Raw genomic sequence first — 17026 nt, forward strand, 5'->3', positions numbered from 1 at the left:
TCACCTCCAGGCCGTGCCTGCCTCCTGCTCTAAGTTTCAGGTTGACTCGACACCCTTCCAGACAGGAGAAGTACAGCAGCACCGAGCAGGGCAGTGGACACAGGGTTCCATGCCACTTGAGGGTCCCCGGCACCTCTGGAACCTCCAGCCTCCTGTTGTGCCCTCCACCCCGAGAGGGAAGGCTCTGGAGCCAGGGAGGGGGAGCCCATGAGGGCTGTGCCGGCAGAGGGCAAAGCAACTGGGAGCTGTCCCAGGGCTGGTCCTTCTGCTCCTGCAGCCCTCATGCCAAGCAGGCTCCTCCTGAGCCCCTGGGCCGGGCTCCAAGTCCGAAGCCTGGCAACGTGGCAGTGCGTGTGGCTGGATCTTGGGAGCCCCAGGGCAGAGGCGGTGGAGCTGGCCGCTGCCACCCCAGCCCCAGGCCGGCAGGCACCTGGATTAAGGGGGCCGAGAGGGACAAATGGTGATGAAGGAACAAAGCCCATCCATCTTGGCTCCCCAAGACACTGGGCTTGGGGTGCCCGAGGGCCCACAGGGCCCAGGAGTGACTCCTGCTGGGACTCAGTTCCAGGCTGGGTGCGGCTGTGCCCACGCAGACTCAGGCCATGTGTGGATCCCAGGGAGGGGGAACAGGCCTGGACGGCTCTTGAGGCACCTGACACACCGCCAGCACTCGGTGAGAAGGAATAGGGGCAGGCACTTAGCAAGCTGGTCACAAGGGGAGGATGGCCAGAAGGCAGAGGGCAAAAAAAGGCAAGCATTCCCCTCGAGGCCGGGAGCAAGGCAGGGATGCCCGCTTTCGCCTCTCTTACTCAACCTAGTACTGGAAGTCCTAGCCACAATGATCACACGAGAAGAAGAAATAAAAGGCAACCAAATTGGGAAGGAAGATGTAAAACTGTCACTGTTCACACATGGCATGATTCCGTACGTAGGAAACCCCAAAGATGCCACCAACAACCCACTAGAACCGATAAATGAATTCAGCCAAGGAGCGGGGTACAAAATTAATACCAGAAATCAGTTGCATTTTTTTATGCCAACTGATTGCCTACCGAAAGGTCACAAAGATTTTTCTCCTATGATTCCTCAAATTTTTACAGTTTTCCCTTTGGTATGTAGAGCTATGACCATTTTAACTTCATCTTTGCACGTGGCAGGTCAGCAAGTCAAGGGGGTCCAGCTTTGTTTTTCTCACGTGGATATTCCGGAACCATTGATTCGAGAGGTGATGCTTCCCGCACTGAATTATCTTTGACAGCTCTGTCAAAAACTAGTCGACCATGTATGTGTGGCTCGGCTTCTGGGCTTCCGACCGTGTGCCATGGATCTAGGTGGCTACCCTGGCACCAGCTCCACTCCATCTTGATTGCTGTACACTAGAGAACGTCCTGAAATTAGGCTATGTTGGCCATTCAGTTTGCATTTCTAGGATAAACCACACTCGATCATGGTGCATTAGTCTTTTACTATGCAGTGGAATCTGGTTCATAACATTCTGGCTAATTCCGTTGCATCGATGCTCAGAAGAGATAATGCTCTGAAGTTTGTCTTCTTGCTGACATTTTTGTCTGGTTTTGGTTTCTTGGTAATGTTGTTCCCATTCTTTCATTTTCTAAAAAAAAAATGGGTGAGAGTGATACAGGGTGCAGCGGGGGGGGGGGGGCAAAAAAAAGGTGTGAGTGGAGGAAGGGACACATAGAGCAGGAACATGCAGGGCTGTTTTGTACAGCCACAGCCTTGCAGCTAATCCATGGCAGGGGCATTTAACATATCTATAGCCTTTGGCGGGTCACTTGGATATGTTAAATGGCTGTGGCCAGGCTTGGAGCTAGGGGGATGAAGTCACTTCCCCCAAGATGTAACTGGGGGCAGGTCCCCCGAGTTACAGTGCCTGCGTGGGAGCTTGGAGAAGATTGGCTCGAGGACATGGGATGATCACTGACCAGACTAATGATGGCAGCCCAGTAAACATGTAATAATACAGAAATACTGGCAGGTGTAACTGATCCTGGGAGGAGTCGGAAATAGGGGTACAGAGGAAGATGGGTGCGAGGATTTAAAAGCCAGACACGGCAGCCATTAGAGAGAGAGCCACGTGGCTTCAGCAGAGTGAGGACCCCCTCTTGGTGAGGTGAAAGAGGGAGCCACGTGGTTTTGGCAGAGTGCGGACCCTCCCTTTCCCAGGTGAAAGGGAAAACCACGCAGCTTTGCCAGAATGGAGATCCCTGCAGCCAGGTGAAGAAGAAAGCCCCATGCTCTTGGTGGAGTGCGAACCCCTGCAGCTTTGGTAGAAGAGGCCCACGCGGCTTTGGGGTGCCCCCTTGGCCGCGTGGCCTGGAAAGCAAGTGAGACTTTACCTATAACTAGAACTGGGTACAAAAGAACTCTTGCCAGTAGACCGTGAGAGAGTGCCACAGAACTTTGGATTAACTCGAGAGCCTGCACAGTGACACAGCTGACAGTGCCAGGGGCCTGAAACACAGACGTGTGCTCTTTTCCTGATTTACGGTACCCGGAGTTGGGACAGTGGGAGAAGGGAGCGCTGTGTGGGTGTAGGAGTATACCCTAAAGGACTTTGATATTTTGGTGGAGGCATTAAGCCTAAATAGCATTAAGTAAACATTTTGTTTCCTTTTCACAAATCTCTGGCACTGAGAGATGTCTTTCCAATTGGCGGCGGACAGGAGAGCCCAGTAGTTATTAGTATTCTGTCCTTGGGAGGGGCCCCTTGTTCTATAGCAGTTTTTGGCATCCCAAGGTGGGCCATATATTGGCACCCCCCAGCCCGGACCTCTTGTTCGGTAACAAGAGTAGCACCGTTTCTTGCAGAAATAATAAATGTGGTACCTGGGCTGGAGCTTTATTTATGGGAAGGTTTTAAACGAGGAGTCCATTTTCCTTCTTTGGTACAGAGTGGCTCAGATAATCTTCGTTCTTCTTGTCCTGGTGTTAGCAGTTTGTGTCTTTCCAAGAATTAGTCTACTTCACCTACGTTGTGCCAGCAGCTGGAACAGATCACCAGCCTCACATCCAGCAACAGCTCAGGGTAGCAGAACCGGAGAGGATGGGGCTTCTCAGCCCTGGGCCATTCTTTCCTTGTGGGGGGGGTGGCTCACACCTGGTCCTCCTCCCTCAGCAGCGCCTTGTTTGGGGGCCCTGCAGGCAGGGAGGGGGTGACAGGACCAAGCCACACAGCTCAGCAGCAGCAATACCCCCAGCCTCCTGCCCTTTGTGCCCAGGTGGTATGGCAGCCCCTGGCTTCTTGGCTACTTATAATCCCAACCACCTATTTATTTAAGTGATCTCCACCTCGCCATTTCTATCCATAAATACCCCCTCCCCAGGTGCTGGCAACCTACTGCTGTCCTCCCTGGCCTTCCTCTGGCTGTGCTCCACACAGCCAGGAAACCCTGCTGAGACAAAGGGCAGGTCATGTCATTGACAGGCCTGGGTTGGCCTAGGGAGGAATGGAAAATCACCAGGCGGGAAAACAGTACCGTGGGAAACTGTGGCCTGGGAAACGGCCGGCCGACCCTACCCAGGACAAACAGATGCCCGGCTAAGACTGAGGTCTGGGGTGGGCCTATGCGGCCTAACAGCACGTGGGTTTAACTGGAGCCCGACAAGATGTATCAAGAACAATGGTCAGCAGAAATGGCACCCCGAGACCAGCTGTAGCCAGTCGGACTCTGACACCCCAACAGCTACCCTTCCTGGGGTTTTGCGCTTAAAAGCCCTGCCCTAGGAACAACCGAGTGAGTCTTAACCTTCCTGGGTTGGCTCCCAACCTCCCTGGGTTGGCTGCACTTTCCCTTCTTATTCCCCACTAATAAACCCTGCTCCTTGGCTCGCTGCCTCCGCCTGGTTTCTTGAGCGACTCTGGACTAACAGTCATCACTGCGTTCAACCCCCTCACCCCCAGGGGTTTAAATGCACCCAAACCCCTTAAAATCTGACGACTCCTTCCTGTCCCTGTTGTATATCCATCACAGTTAACCCACCAGCCTCCTCTCCCCTCCCCCACCCACTGATGCAGGGCAAAAGAGGAGAGAAGGCACAGGCGGGGAAGGTTCTGGGCCAAGAGACTGGCTTTTTTTTTTTTTGAGACTGGCTTTTGATGAGAGTCAGGTGAGGGAGATTCAAAAGCAAATGTGCCTTGGGCTACTCTGTGCCAGGCAGTGTCCTCGGAGCTGGGGACACTGAGTGGGGTGATAAGTAATGCAGAGGATGGCAGAGGTGGAAGGCGATCTTAACGAGGTGGCCAGAAAAGCCTCTCTGAAGGAGTGACATCTGAGAAGTACCCAAAAGAGATCAGGGAGTAAGCCAGGTGGATCCCCGGGGTGGGGGTGGGGGGGTGGGGGTGGGAAAGAGAGCCCAGACAGGAAAGAACCAGTGCAAAGGCCCTGAGGCAGCAGTGGGCCTAAGGTGTCTCAGATGTGGCAGGAGGCCAACACGGTTGAGTCAGAGTGAGCGAGGTGCAGAGGGGAGGGGAGGAGGACAGCGGGGGCGCGGGCGGGATCACATAGGGCTTTGTAGGCCACTGTGGAGCCTCTGGCTGTCTCTGGGGGAGAGCGGATCTCAGAGCGAATTTGGAATAGAGGAATTCTGGGATCTGACCTGTGTGTTGAAGCTGCCAGCAGCTTCAGCAGTCCATGGCGGGGTCTAGGCTGTGACTGACTGTGGACCTGGGCTCCTGTGAATGCAAGCTGTGCCTGAGGCTCCACAAGAACAGGGGGAGTACCTCACACACGCCCAGGGGAAAAAGCACCAGACCAACTTGGCCGGCGAGCAGCCATGGCGACTAAGGAGCACCCAGCCAGCTGGCGCCAGAGAAGGTCGAGGAGGAGGGGAAGAAACTTGTGAAGATTGGCCAGCCGGGCTACAAAGCGACTGAACAGAGGAACACAGAGATGGGCCAGCAGAGTCTGCTCTTCCAGATCTACAACCCTGAGATCACGGATGGCATCGTGCCTCAGCACGGCTTCCTAAGAGTGGAGGAGCGATCTCCCACACTGGTGCTGGCAGTACCTGCTCATGGTCGCGAGCCCTGTGAGGAGGCCATCATCTTCAAGGTGCGGAGCAGGGAGTCAGACAAGGCCAAGGGCAAGTTTTGGACTCGGTGGAACTGGGAAACCAAGCACTTCTTCCTTCAGTTCCACTGTAACGTGGAGGAGCCCCCTCCCTGCTGAGCTTCCCTGCCAGGCCTTCTGGGGTGAAGCTGCTGCCACCCATACTGATGAATGGCTTGCCCCCGAGGTGGCTCCAATGCCTGCCTCTGCCTCCCATGCCGGCCAGGCAGCCTATGCCCTCGGGGCCCCTGAGCCTGCCCTAGCTGCCCCCCTCCAGCTCTTGGGGTCCAGTGGACCACCCACCAACAGGTGTGGTCTGCCCTGCAGCTCCCAGGGTTCACCCACCTGCCCCCAGGGTCCACCTGCCTGCTCCTGAGGTCCACCCTCCCCCATCTGCTGGAATCCACCCCCAGGTCCCAGGGAGTACACCCTCTAGTCCCTGGAATCCACCTCTCTTCCTGGGCTTCCTCCCCCAGGTCCTGGAAGTCACTCCCTCCAATCCCAGGGTGGGTCCACCCTCCCCATGCCCTCTGAGGACCCTGAGAACATTCCACCCCATCTCCCTGCCCCTTGCCCACCGAGAAGCCAATCCCTCTCTCCTTGCAAGTCTGCTCTCCTGTTTCTGACTCCCAACCCCGCCCCCCAACCCCATCTGAGTTTGGTGTTTTTCACAGCACTGTGCTGTCTCCAGACCTCATCAAACAGCCTCCTCGGGAAAACAGTTGTTTGGAAAGAGGTCCTATTCCTATGTTCAATGCAGTATTTTCAGAAGAAATGAATGCTAAGCTCGCAAAATCATACTTGTAGCAACTAAACGCATGCACTTGTGTTAACATTATTCACTTAATGTATAAATACAAGTATACCAGTACAAAAGTATTTCAAAATGTTGACAGCTCTTGGTGCTGAATGTCAGGACCCAATTGACTTTTTCTTTCCTTTCCTAATTGTCTTCGATTGCTGTGTGCTCCTCCCTGGGTCCCAGAATCTGCACCCCTCCACCCCTCCACCATGAAGACACAGACAAGGAAATGCGTAGGCGCAGTAGCTGGAAAGACACTCAGACACAGAACACTGGCTCCGTTTTGTTTTCTGCAGCAGCAAACATTTAATCATCCCATTCCTCCAGCAACAGGGAAATGAAACAAATGGGCTGAGAGAACCAAATGCCAACCCAACATGGGCAAACAGTGAGGCCCCAGGAAGAGAGTGGCGTGGGGCTCCTCCAGGAATGAATTCCCTGTGCATTGCCTAGGAGGGGTCACGGGGTGAGGCCCCAGACCCCCTTTCCTGGCTGAGACCCGGTGGAAAAAGAGGCCAAATGCGCTGAATGTTCCCCATCACCACGGAAAGCTTTTCCAGGAAGGTGCTGACGGACACTCGGAGGAGATCAGGGTCTTCGGCAGTCCATCGGCTGAAAGCGAGGGGCCAAAATCAAGTTGAAGGTGATGACCCTTACACCCAGCACACCAGAGCCCCTCCTGAAACCTAACCCTTGAGTGCACCATTGTATCCGTGACAGAGCCCTGCTCAGGCAGGCTTAAGACGTCTCTCAGGCCTTCAGCACTTCCCCCCGCCCCCATCTGGGCCCCTTCTGGAACTCACACAGCCAGGATGCTGCCCTTCACTTTGAACTCCTTCCGAACTGCCTGCAGCTGGTGTGGCTCATCCTGGTCCACCGACCTGCGGGCTATCTCTGCCTCCAGGGGACACCGGAAAGGCACAGTGAGCTTGCTGGGGGAGACGTGGTTAAGGCACCATGTGCAGCTGAATTTGGCCCAGCCTCAGGCTTCCTCACACCTGGGAGGCTGGCCTTCACCCCAGCCTTCCCCTGGAGTCTTTTACCCCCAACTTCCCTCCCACCCCCACACTCCCTCTTCTGACAGCTCAAGCCACCTGGGCCTGCCTCCCTCCTCCCTCAGTATCATTCCGCCCCACCTCCCCCACTCCCACTCCCACTCCCACGGGCCTGCTTCCCTACCCTCCAGCCTCCTCAGGTGTCGATTCCCCTCCCACCAGCCTACTGCAGGTTCCCTTTCCTGCTCCCATTTTTGTCTCCCCCCCCCCAGCTGCCCTGTCCCCTGTCCCCAAAAGCCAGGCCCTGGCCTCGAGCAATGTCCCTGAACCATCCCTTGGCCACTGGGCCTCGGGGGCTCGTTGGAAAGGATACAAGGCCATCTTTCGGTTTCCTGGTCCTACAGGCACTGATGCTGGCCTTGAGGCATGTGCAGCCCGTGCCACACGGGGAGCACCTAGGGCTGCTGATCCCATCGTTTCCTCCTCTCCAGGGTCACCCTGGCAACGGGGGCTGACAGGACCACCCTGGCCATTAGGAGTGCCAGGGCCACCGGGGTCAGGAGGGCTGCAAGGGCCGCTCTGGGTGTCGGAACCACCAGAGCTGCCAGGGTCTCCAGGACCACCGTGACCTTCCAGAACGCTGGGGAGACCATGGCTGTTAGGGCCTCCGGTGCCACGCTGGTCTTCAGGGCCGCCGAGGCTACCCCCTGCACCAGCCACACCACCCGCATCTTCGTCTGCAGCCTCCATGGCTGCCGCAACCTCCCAGTTGCCCTCAGAGCCCGACTTAAATCCGATGGCCTGCCGACCCTCTCAGCCCGCGGAGGAGGGACTGAGGCCTTCTCAGGAAGTTCCACCCCTTCCCACGCGGTCCAACGTGGGGTCCCCAGGGCGCCTGCGCAAAGGGCCCCTTCTGGAGACCCTTGGAGAGCCACTGGTTCCTGCCGCCTCGTCCCGGAGACCCCGGAGACCGCTTAGCCAATGAGGACTCTCTCATGGAGCTCCGCCCCGTAGAGCACTGTGTAACCCCAGTGCACCTGGGGGAACGCTCTGCCACTGGGCTGTTACCCGCCAAGAGGGCGGTGCTCTGGCACAGGGGCGTCCTTGCTGAGGCTCCCTGAGGCAGCCTGACCACGGGACCCCAAGCTTGGGGGTGGGCCTCCTAGTCAGTGCCAACACCACCAGGCCAGCCTCGGGTGAGACAAGCTTGCCGACCCCTGGTCACCTGTCATCCAGTTCTGGGAGTACTCGGGCGCTTCTGTGCTAAGGGCTGCACTCTCGGCCCTGGCTGAGGCCCCATTCTGTGTGCGCAGAGTGGGGGCCAGCCCTGGGTGGATTCCCAAGCAGGAGTCACTCATTTATCCCCCTGTCCTCCCTCACCCCCACCCCCAACCCCCCCATCCCCCTCCCGGTCTGCCGGTGGGGGGCGGGGGACAGCGGAAGGGAGGGGTTCCCGGAGTGCAGGCGGGGGCCTAGGAGGCCCTCCTGAACTGCACAAGGACGTTTCAGCCTAGGGAAATCTCTGTGAAACACCACATTAATAGAATGAAAGATTAAAAATCATATGGTCACCTCCAGAGATGCAGAAGAAACATTGAGCTAAATTCAACATTCTTTCATGATAAAAATAAAACTCCCAACCCAGTGGGGACAGAGGGAAGACATTTCAATATAATATAAAGGCCAGCCTATGTGACAAACCCGCAGCTAACAGCGTACTCAACAGTGAAAGGCCAAAAGTTTTCCTTTAAAATGGGGAACAAGCCCAGGCTGGTCAGGACGCATACTCTGGAAGATTTTAATTTCGAAACGACTCAATTCAATGAGAACTGATTCTGGCCCAGCGAATGCTTTATCCTGGTGAGCATATCCTGTCCTTGAAAAGAGTGTAGGATGGACACAGATCTAAAATCCAGACTTCGTATTTAGCATTCTAAACAGGACAATCAGCGCCGAACATTTCACGTAGGTGATAGTATGGTTCAGACCTTTTATGCCAGGGGCCACACACTTTTGTAAAAGTTTTACTTACTTATTTCTGAAGAGAGGGGATGGGAGGGAGACCGGGAGGGAGAGAAACGTCAATGTGTGAGAGAGAGAGACCAATTGGTTGCCTCTGGCGTGTGGGAATTGAACCAGCGACCTTCAGGCTCACTCATCCAACCGAGCCGCAGCAGCCAGGACAGGGGATAGCAAACCTTTAGTGTAAAAGACCAGACAGTAAAAATGTCTTTAGCTTTTTCAGGCACAGGCGTCACTGTAGCTGTCTCTGTCTTTCTTCGCATTCCTCCCCCATTTTCTTCCTCCCCCACCTCCCCTCCCGCCGCTCCCATTCCTCCCCTCCTCCCCCACCTTCCTGTTCACTACCCATTAAAAGTGAAAACACATTCTCAGCTCTTGGGCCATTCAGAAGCAGGCAGTGAGCTGCCCTCGGCCAGGGGGCTGTAGTTTGCCAGCCCCTGTTCTCCATCTGAACAGGCTGTGATGTCTCCTCCTGTCACTCACTGAGGGAGGATGTTAAAAATCTCCAACAGTGTTCGATTCCCAGTCAGGGCACATGCCTGGGTTGCAGGCCCGTTCCTGGCAGGGGACACACGAGAGGCAACCATACATTGATATTTCTCTCCCTCTCTCCTTCCCTTCCCCTCTAAAGATAAATAAAGAAAATCTTTTAAAAAAATCTCCAACTGTGATTTTCTTTTTTTTTTTGTTTTTTTAAATTTATTTTTTTTAATTGATTATGCTGTTACAGTTGTTCTATTCCCCCCTTCATTCCCCTCCACCCTACCCCCGTCCCCACCATTACCCCCCTTTAGTTTATGTCCATGTGTCTCAAGTCCTTTAGGTTCTATATTTCCCATGCTATTCTTGCCCCCCCCTCTATTTTCTATCTACTGTCTATGCTACTTATTTTCTATACCTTCTCCCCCCTTCTCCTCCTCCCACTCCCCTGTTGCTAACCCTCCTTGAGATCTTCATTTCTATTTTTTCGACCTGCCCCTTCCAACTATGAAGTCTGTGGGTTTGTGCTTTGCCTATGTTGTAGTTATGTTAACAGACATTAACATATTTATGATTGCTGTAACTTCCCGATGGATCAGTCGCTACTTTTACTATTATGAGACTGATCCCTTTATCTTTGGTAGTACAGTTTTCCTTGAAGACTGACTCATCTAATATTGATATAACTACATCAGCCTTCTTTGCGTACTATTTCCCTTTTACGCCGTTGTCCATCCCCCTACATACGTCCAACTTATTGGCGTCTTTGTACTTTTACTGTGGCTCACGTCGGCAGCCAGTAGTGTGGTTAAAAAAAAAAAATCCTTCCAATGGTGTCTGTTTCTAGATGGAAGTATCTGGCCAATTTACATTTTATTTAATATAATATAGACACGGTTTGACTTAAAACTACCGCTTTACCATTCATGTTTTTGCTCATCCTTTCTGTGTTTGGTTCTTGCACAACTTAGTTGAGGCAAAATGTATATACGGAAGAGTGCACGCATTTTAACTATACAGTTTCCTCAGTATGACGAAGCTGTGTACAACAGAAGTCAAGATAGAGAACATTTTCATCACTCACAAGTCCCTGTGTGTCTCTTCACAGTCAGTCCCCTCCTCTACATTCTGCCCCCAGGCAGCAAATGTAGGTTAGACTCGCCCTTTCTAGAATTTCATTTCAACAGAATTACACAGTAGGTGTAACTCTTGAGCCCACCTGTTTTAGTACTTAGCGTGGTTATTTTGAGATCCATCCGAGTAGTTGAGTATTTCAGTGGTTCTTCCCTCCTTATTGCTGAGTGGTACTCCGCTGCACAGATGTACCATGATTTGTCTAACCACGCATGGGTTGTTTCCAATTGGGGTCAGGATTCATAAAGTGGATAGGAAAATGTATGTTCAAGTCTTTGTGTGGACATGCTGTGTTAATTTTTTTCATCCTCATCCCACAATACATTTATCGATTTGGAGAGAGAGGGAAGGGGAGGGAGAGAGAGAGAGAGAGAGAGACACTGATATGAGAGAAACAGTGATCCCACATACACCCTGACATGGGATCAAACAAGTAAGCTTTTCATATCATCCTTTCTTACAGAGAAGTGGGGTTAACATTTCCTACAGTGCAGGTTTTTAAATCAAACACGAATGTTTTGAAGCTTAACATATAGTGTCATTTTACCTTTTTATCCAGTCTGACAATCTATGCTTTATAATTGCAGAATTAAGACCATCCGCAATTCACGTAACCAGTGATATGGTTGAGTCTAAATCTCTCAGCCTGCTGTTTATCTTGTACTTCTCCCGTGTGTTCTGTATTCCTTGCCCCATTTTTTATATCGATGAATTTGTTCTTTTAGAACTGAATTCTTTTAGACTGAATAATTACTAGAATTCCACTTTATCTCCAACATATACTTAGCTCTAGTGTTTCTAATGTCTTTTATTATAGACTACCTGCAAATAATTTTAAATCATTTCACATATATTGCGAGAACATTACAACAATATACTTCCAACTACACACTTGTGTCCTTTGTACTATGTTGTCATGCATTTTATGGCTGCAGGGGTTATAAAGCCAACACTATGCTCTTACTGTCTTTCCTTTAAAGAGTTTGGTATGCTTTAAAGAAATTTTAAAATGAGAGACATTGCTTTGTGTTTATCTACATATTTTCTGGTTCAAGGACTCTTCGTTCCTTCACGTAGACCAATTTCCATTTGGTATCATAATTCCTTGTGGAGAACTGGCTTTAACATTTCTTATAATGCACGTTTTCAGCCAACAACAAATTATCTCTGCTTTTATAGGCCTGAAAAGAATCTTTATTTTGCTCCCTTTTTTATCGAGGTAAAATTGGCATAACATGAAAGTAACCATTTTAAAGCAAACAATCCAGTGGCATCTAGGAGTTTCCCATGACAAAGAATTTCCAGGGAATGAGATGTGCAAGAATGAGGAAGCAGCTATAGAAATTAGCCTTGGGGAGGAGGGCAGTAACGGTCAAGGACGTTCGCTTCTGTAAATAGGTCTGAAGGTGCAATATGGGGCAAGGAGCTGACAGACCTCTTTCTTGCCTGATGATGAGACAAGAGAGGAGAGGAGAGGAGGGGGGAGAGGAGAGGAGGGGGAGAGGAGGGGAGAGGAGGGGGAGAGGAGAGGGAGGGGGAGAGGAGAGGAGAGGGAGAGGAGAGGAGGGGTAGAGGAGGGGGAGGGGAGAGGAGGGGGAGAGGAGAGGAGGGGGAGAGGAGAGGAGGGGGAGAGGAGAGGAGAGGAGAGGAGAGGAGAGGAGAGGAGAGGAGAGGAGAGGAGAGGAGAGGAGGGGGAGAGGAGAGGAGGGGGAGAGGAGGGGGAGAGGAGAGGAGGGGGAGAGGAGAGGAGGGGGAGAGGAGAGGAGAGGAGGGGGGAGAGGAGGGGGAGAGGAGAGGAGGGGGAGAGGAGAGGGAGGGGGAGAGGAGAGGAGGGGGAGAGGGAGAGGAGGGGGGAGAGGAGAGGAGGGAGGAGAGGAGAGGAGGGGGAGAGGGAGAGGAGGGGGAGAGGAGAGGAGAGGAGAGGAGGGGGAGAGGAGAGGAGGGGGAGAGGAGAGGAGGGGGAGAGGAGAGGAGAGGAGAGGAGAGGGAGAGGAGAGGAGAGGAGGGGGAGGGGAGGGGGAGGGGGAGGGGAGAGGAGAGGAGAGGAGAGGAGAGGAGAGGAGAGGAGAGGAGAGGAGAGGAGAGGAGAGGAGAGAGGAGAGGAGAGAGAGAGAGGAGAGGAGAGGAGAGGAGAGGAGAGGAGAGAGAGAGAGAGGAGAGGAGAGGGAGAGGAGAGGAGAGAGAGAGGAGAGGAGAGGAGAGGAGAGGAGAGGAGAGGAGAGGAGAGGAGAGGAGAGAGGGTGTGTCACAGAGGGCCTGGAGGGCCCTGGGGAGGAATTTGGCTTTGACTCTGAGTGATATGGAAGACAGTGAAAGGTTCAGAAGAGCAGAAAACGGGATCTGACTGGTGTCTTATCATTGATCCTGAATTGGGCTTCTGCTGGATTGGCAATAATGAAATAATGGGGCCGTTTCAGAAAGTTACAAGGTCCAGAGTCATTCAGAGGGGTTAACCCTGATGCCCTGAAAGGAGGTGCGCGCACTGTGACGTCAAGGCGTGTGCACCTCCTCTTGGTGTGGGGGCTGAGGGGGCTACCCTTTCCGTTCTGCTGGCCTCTACCTCCCCACTGGACTCTTCAGCCTGACCTGCTTCCTGTAATTCTGAGTCTTCATCCCGTCAGCTTGAAAGCTGTCTTCTTCATCTCTGGACCTTCCCTCACCCCCACTCCCTTTTGTCAATTGAACTCCGAACTTACTTCGTCTGAGTCTCTGTTGGACTCTACAGGTGCAGGTATCTGTAGGTGGTTCCATGCAGCGGGAGTATGGGACCCCAGTGTCCCAGTGTCTTCTGGAAGGGTTGGCTGACACAGAGGAGTTGAGGTCCCTGCTCTTTGCCATCTTTCTGCTGGTCTACATAGTGGCTGTCGTTGGGAACCTGGGCATTGTCAGCCTTATTGTAATGGACTCCCGGCTCCACACTCCCGTGTACTTCTTAGCCAACCTGTCACTGATGGACACTGCCTGTGTCTCCAACGTGCTGCCTCAGGTGCAGGTGCATCTGCTGGCACCAGTGCGACCGTGCCCTATAGTGCTAGTCTTACCCAGATATTCTTTCTCTACTTCCTGGCACCCTGGGAGTGTTTCCTGCTCACAGCCATGTCCTATGACTGCTACACAGGCATCTGTCTGCCAGCCGCTGCACTACCCAGTGCTCATGGGCCGAAGAACCCGGGCAGGACTAGCTTCAATCTCCTGCCTGCTTGCCTTGGCCAATGCACTCACCCACACCAATACATTGTTGGATGTCAATGGCTTTGCAGCTCTACTCAAATTCTGCGGGCCTCGCCTCATCACTCACTTCTTCTGTGACCTCCCTCCACTGCTCAAACTCTCCTGCTCCAGCACGCAGGAAAATGAACTCACCCTGTTCTGCTTTAGTTTTCTGGTGGCTCTTGCCCCTGCGCCCTGGTTGTCATCTCCTATATACACGTTGTGGCTGCTGTTCTCAGGGTTCCCTGTGCTGAGGGCCGAAGGGAAGCCTTTTCCACCTGTGGCGCTCACATCACTGTGGTCTGTACTTTCTATATCACTTCAGTGCTCTGCGACATCCCTCCCAGCTCTGCATACTCGGGCTTGCGAGCCAGGGTGCTCTCTGTGCTGTATGTGGTCCTCACTCCCATGCTCAACCCCATCTTCTTCAGCATGCAAAGCGAGGAGGTGAAGAGGCCTTTATTTAAGGTCCTTGGGAAAGAAAGTGCCTGCTGGGCACTTGTCACATCAAATCAAGGCCACGCCTGTTCTCCACAGTGAGGCTGGCACATACCCGATGCTTGAGGGTCAGTGCAATGACACAGGAGCTTGGAACTTCATGTAGAAGGTCCATTTGGTGAATCCTCTTTTGTGTGCCAGGTTTCCCCCCATACCAGCAGAGATCACATGTCTGTGTTGCATATTTTTTATGCTAAAATAGCATTTTCCACTAATGGACAAAGAACATATTCATTGGATCAGTTGTGCAGTTACAGAAACTGACAAAATGATGAATAAAATACTGTCCACATTCGTTTTTCAAAAGATTTTATTTATTTGTTTGTTTGTTTGTTTGTGGAGAGTTAGGAAGGGAGGAAGAAAGGGAGGGAAGGAAACATCCATGTGAGAGAGAAATATAGATTGGTTGCCTCTCCCATGAGCCCCAACGGGGGACCGAACCCATAACCCAGGCATGTGCTTTGGCTGGGAATGGAACCAGCACTGGTGATCTTCCATGTTGTGGGACGACGGCCAATCCACTGAGCGACACCATTCAGGGCACGCTTCACACTTTTACCACCCAGAGGGAACTGCTGGTAACATTTTGACGGTTTCCTTCAGGTTTCTTTTAGAACCATATATGTGTGTACCTGCATATTTAAGCAGGGAAACACAACTGGGATCAGAATGTATTTACACTCCTGGATGCTTAAATAGGTTCAACTTTTTCAACCGTAATATATGCTTATTATAAAATCACTCATGCTTTATACAATGGTGTGTTGTTAGAGAGTTATAGTTTCTCATAACCTGAGTCTCTATACTAACCACCATGAACAGGTTTCTGCATTTTCTTTTTGATTTTTCCCCCCAGGATATGTTACATTAGCGTTAAGAAATTCTCCCTTGAGTATATGTTCATTAATTTTGATAGAGGGAGAGAGAGAGAGAAAGAGAGGGAGAGGGAGGAAGAGAGAAAGAGAGAGAAACATCCATGTGAGAGAGAGCATGCCTCCTAAGGGCCTGGAACAGGGAACAAAAATGAAACCTCTTGATTCAGGGACAATGGTGTCACTTGCTGGGCCACCCGGGTAGGGTTGCATTTTCTTTTTTTTTTCTTTAGAGTATTTTTCATTGATTATGCCATTATATTTGTTCTATTTCCCCCCTCCATTCCCCTCCCCCACCATTCCCCACCTTTAGTTCATGAATGAGTGTCTCAAGTTCTTTAGATTCTGTATTTCCCCTACTATTCTCACCCTCCCCCTATCTATTTTCTATCTACTGTCTATGCTACTTATTTTCTGTACCTTCTCCCCCCTTCTCCTTCTCCCACTCCCCTGTTGCTAACACTCCACATGATCTTCATTTCTATGGTTCTGCTCCTGACCTAGCTGTCCTCTTAATTTGCTTTTGTTTTAGGTGTGGTTGTTGATAACTGTGAGTTTGCTGTCCTTTTGTTTTAGGTGTGGTTGTTGATAACTGTGCGTTTGCTGACGGGATGAAGACTCAGAATTACACCTACAGATACCTGCACCTGTAGAGTCCAACAGAGACTCAGACGAAGTAAGTTCGGAGTTCAATTGACAAAAGGGAGTGGGGGTGAGGAAAGGTCCAGAGATGAAGAAGACAGCTTTCAAGCTGACGGGATGAAGACTCAGAATTACAGGAAGCAGGTCAGGCTGAAGAGTCCAGTGGGGAGGTAGAGGCCAGCAGAACGGAAAGGGTAGCCCCCTCAGCCCCCACACCAAGAGGAGGTGCACACGCCTTGATGAACACTGTTTCAGTGTTCATCTTTTTTATCTTCTTTTTCTTAGGTAAGTCCCTTTAACATTTCATATAATAAGGGCTTGGTAATGATGAACTCCTTGAATTTGACCTTATCTGAGAGAAGCACTTTATCTTCCCTTCCATTCTAAATGAAAGCTTTGCTGGGTAGGTCAATCTTGGATGTAGGTATTTGGATTTCATGACTTGGAATACCTCTTTCCAGTCCCTTCTTGCCTGGAAGGTCTCTTTTGAGAAATCTGCTGACAGTCTGATGGGAACTCCTTTGTAGGTGACTGTCCCCTTATCTCTTGCTGCTTCTAGGATTCTCTCCTTCATTTTAATCTAGGGTAATGTAATTATGATGTGCCTTGGTGTGTTCCTTCTTGGGTCCAACTTCTTTGGGACTCTCTGAGCTTCCTGGACTTCCTGGAAGTCTATTTCCTTTTGCCAGATTGGAGAAGTTCTGCTTTATTATTTGTTCAAGTACGTTTTCCAGTTGTTGCTCTTCCTCTTCCCCTTCTGGTACCCCTATAATTCGGATGTTGGAATGTTTACAGATGTCCTGGAGGTTCCTAAGCCTCTCCTCATTTTTTTGAATTCTTGTTTCTTCATCCTTTTCTGTTTGGTCATTTTTTTCTTCCTTCTGGTCCACTCCTTTGATTTGAGTCCCAGTTTCCTTTCCATCACTATTGGTTTCCTGTGTATTTTCCTTCATTTCAATTAGTTTAGCTTCCATATGTTCCTGTAATTTGTGACTAAAATCAATCAGTATCTGCACGCAAATGCGCGACCGCCCGCAGACAGGCAGCTGTGCCTGTTCCCTGTGTCCGCCCGTAGCCAGCCAGCACCTGGGATCCGTGCCCTGGGCTGTCTGCGCACCACCTGGGTTGGGGATCTTTTGGCCAACCTGCTCCACTGCTGGCTTCGCCCCTCTCACCGGTTTAGCTGAGTATTTCCTTGTTTTCTGACTTCGTATTGTCGGAAATACGTGTGGTTTGGTTGCGTTTATTATTGTTAAAACTTTGTTGTTTTTAGATTTGGTTGTGCGAGGATGCAAGGTGTTT

General features: G+C 51.6%; 1 protein-coding gene and 1 pseudogene across 1 annotated transcript; one reads left to right on the top strand and one right to left on the bottom strand.

Moving 5' to 3' along the window:
- The first annotated feature begins 4676 nt into the window (after positions 1–4676).
- On the top strand, positions 4677–5603 carry LOC119053283 (splicing factor 3A subunit 2-like; annotated as a pseudogene).
- Positions 5604–6231: 628 nt separating this feature from the next.
- LOC119053157 (EKC/KEOPS complex subunit LAGE3-like) lies at positions 6232–7291 on the bottom strand. The gene is made up of 3 exons (XM_037150648.2): positions 7240–7291; positions 6675–6803; positions 6232–6483 (listed from the first exon to the last, which is right to left on the bottom strand). Exons 1-3 carry the CDS (start codon positions 7245–7247, stop codon positions 6321–6323), a joined length of 300 nt encoding a protein of 99 aa, XP_037006543.2. The 5' UTR covers positions 7248–7291; the 3' UTR covers positions 6232–6320.
- Between the last annotated feature and the right edge of the window lie 9735 nt (positions 7292–17026).

The sequence above is a fragment of the Artibeus jamaicensis genome, unplaced genomic scaffold (genome assembly GCF_021234435.1).
Source record: "Artibeus jamaicensis isolate MK-2021 breed Jamaican fruit bat unplaced genomic scaffold, CSHL_Jam_final contig_1417, whole genome shotgun sequence".
Classification (NCBI taxonomy): Eukaryota; Metazoa; Chordata; class Mammalia; order Chiroptera; family Phyllostomidae; genus Artibeus; species Artibeus jamaicensis.

Bases quoted from the DNA above. Each gene is read 5' to 3' on its own strand.
- LOC119053157 (XM_037150648.2), bottom strand. The intron at 6,484-6,674 runs GTGAGTTCCAGA...CCTCGCTTTCAG, and splicing joins AAGGGCAGCATCCTGGCTGT to CCGATGGACTGCCGAAGACC.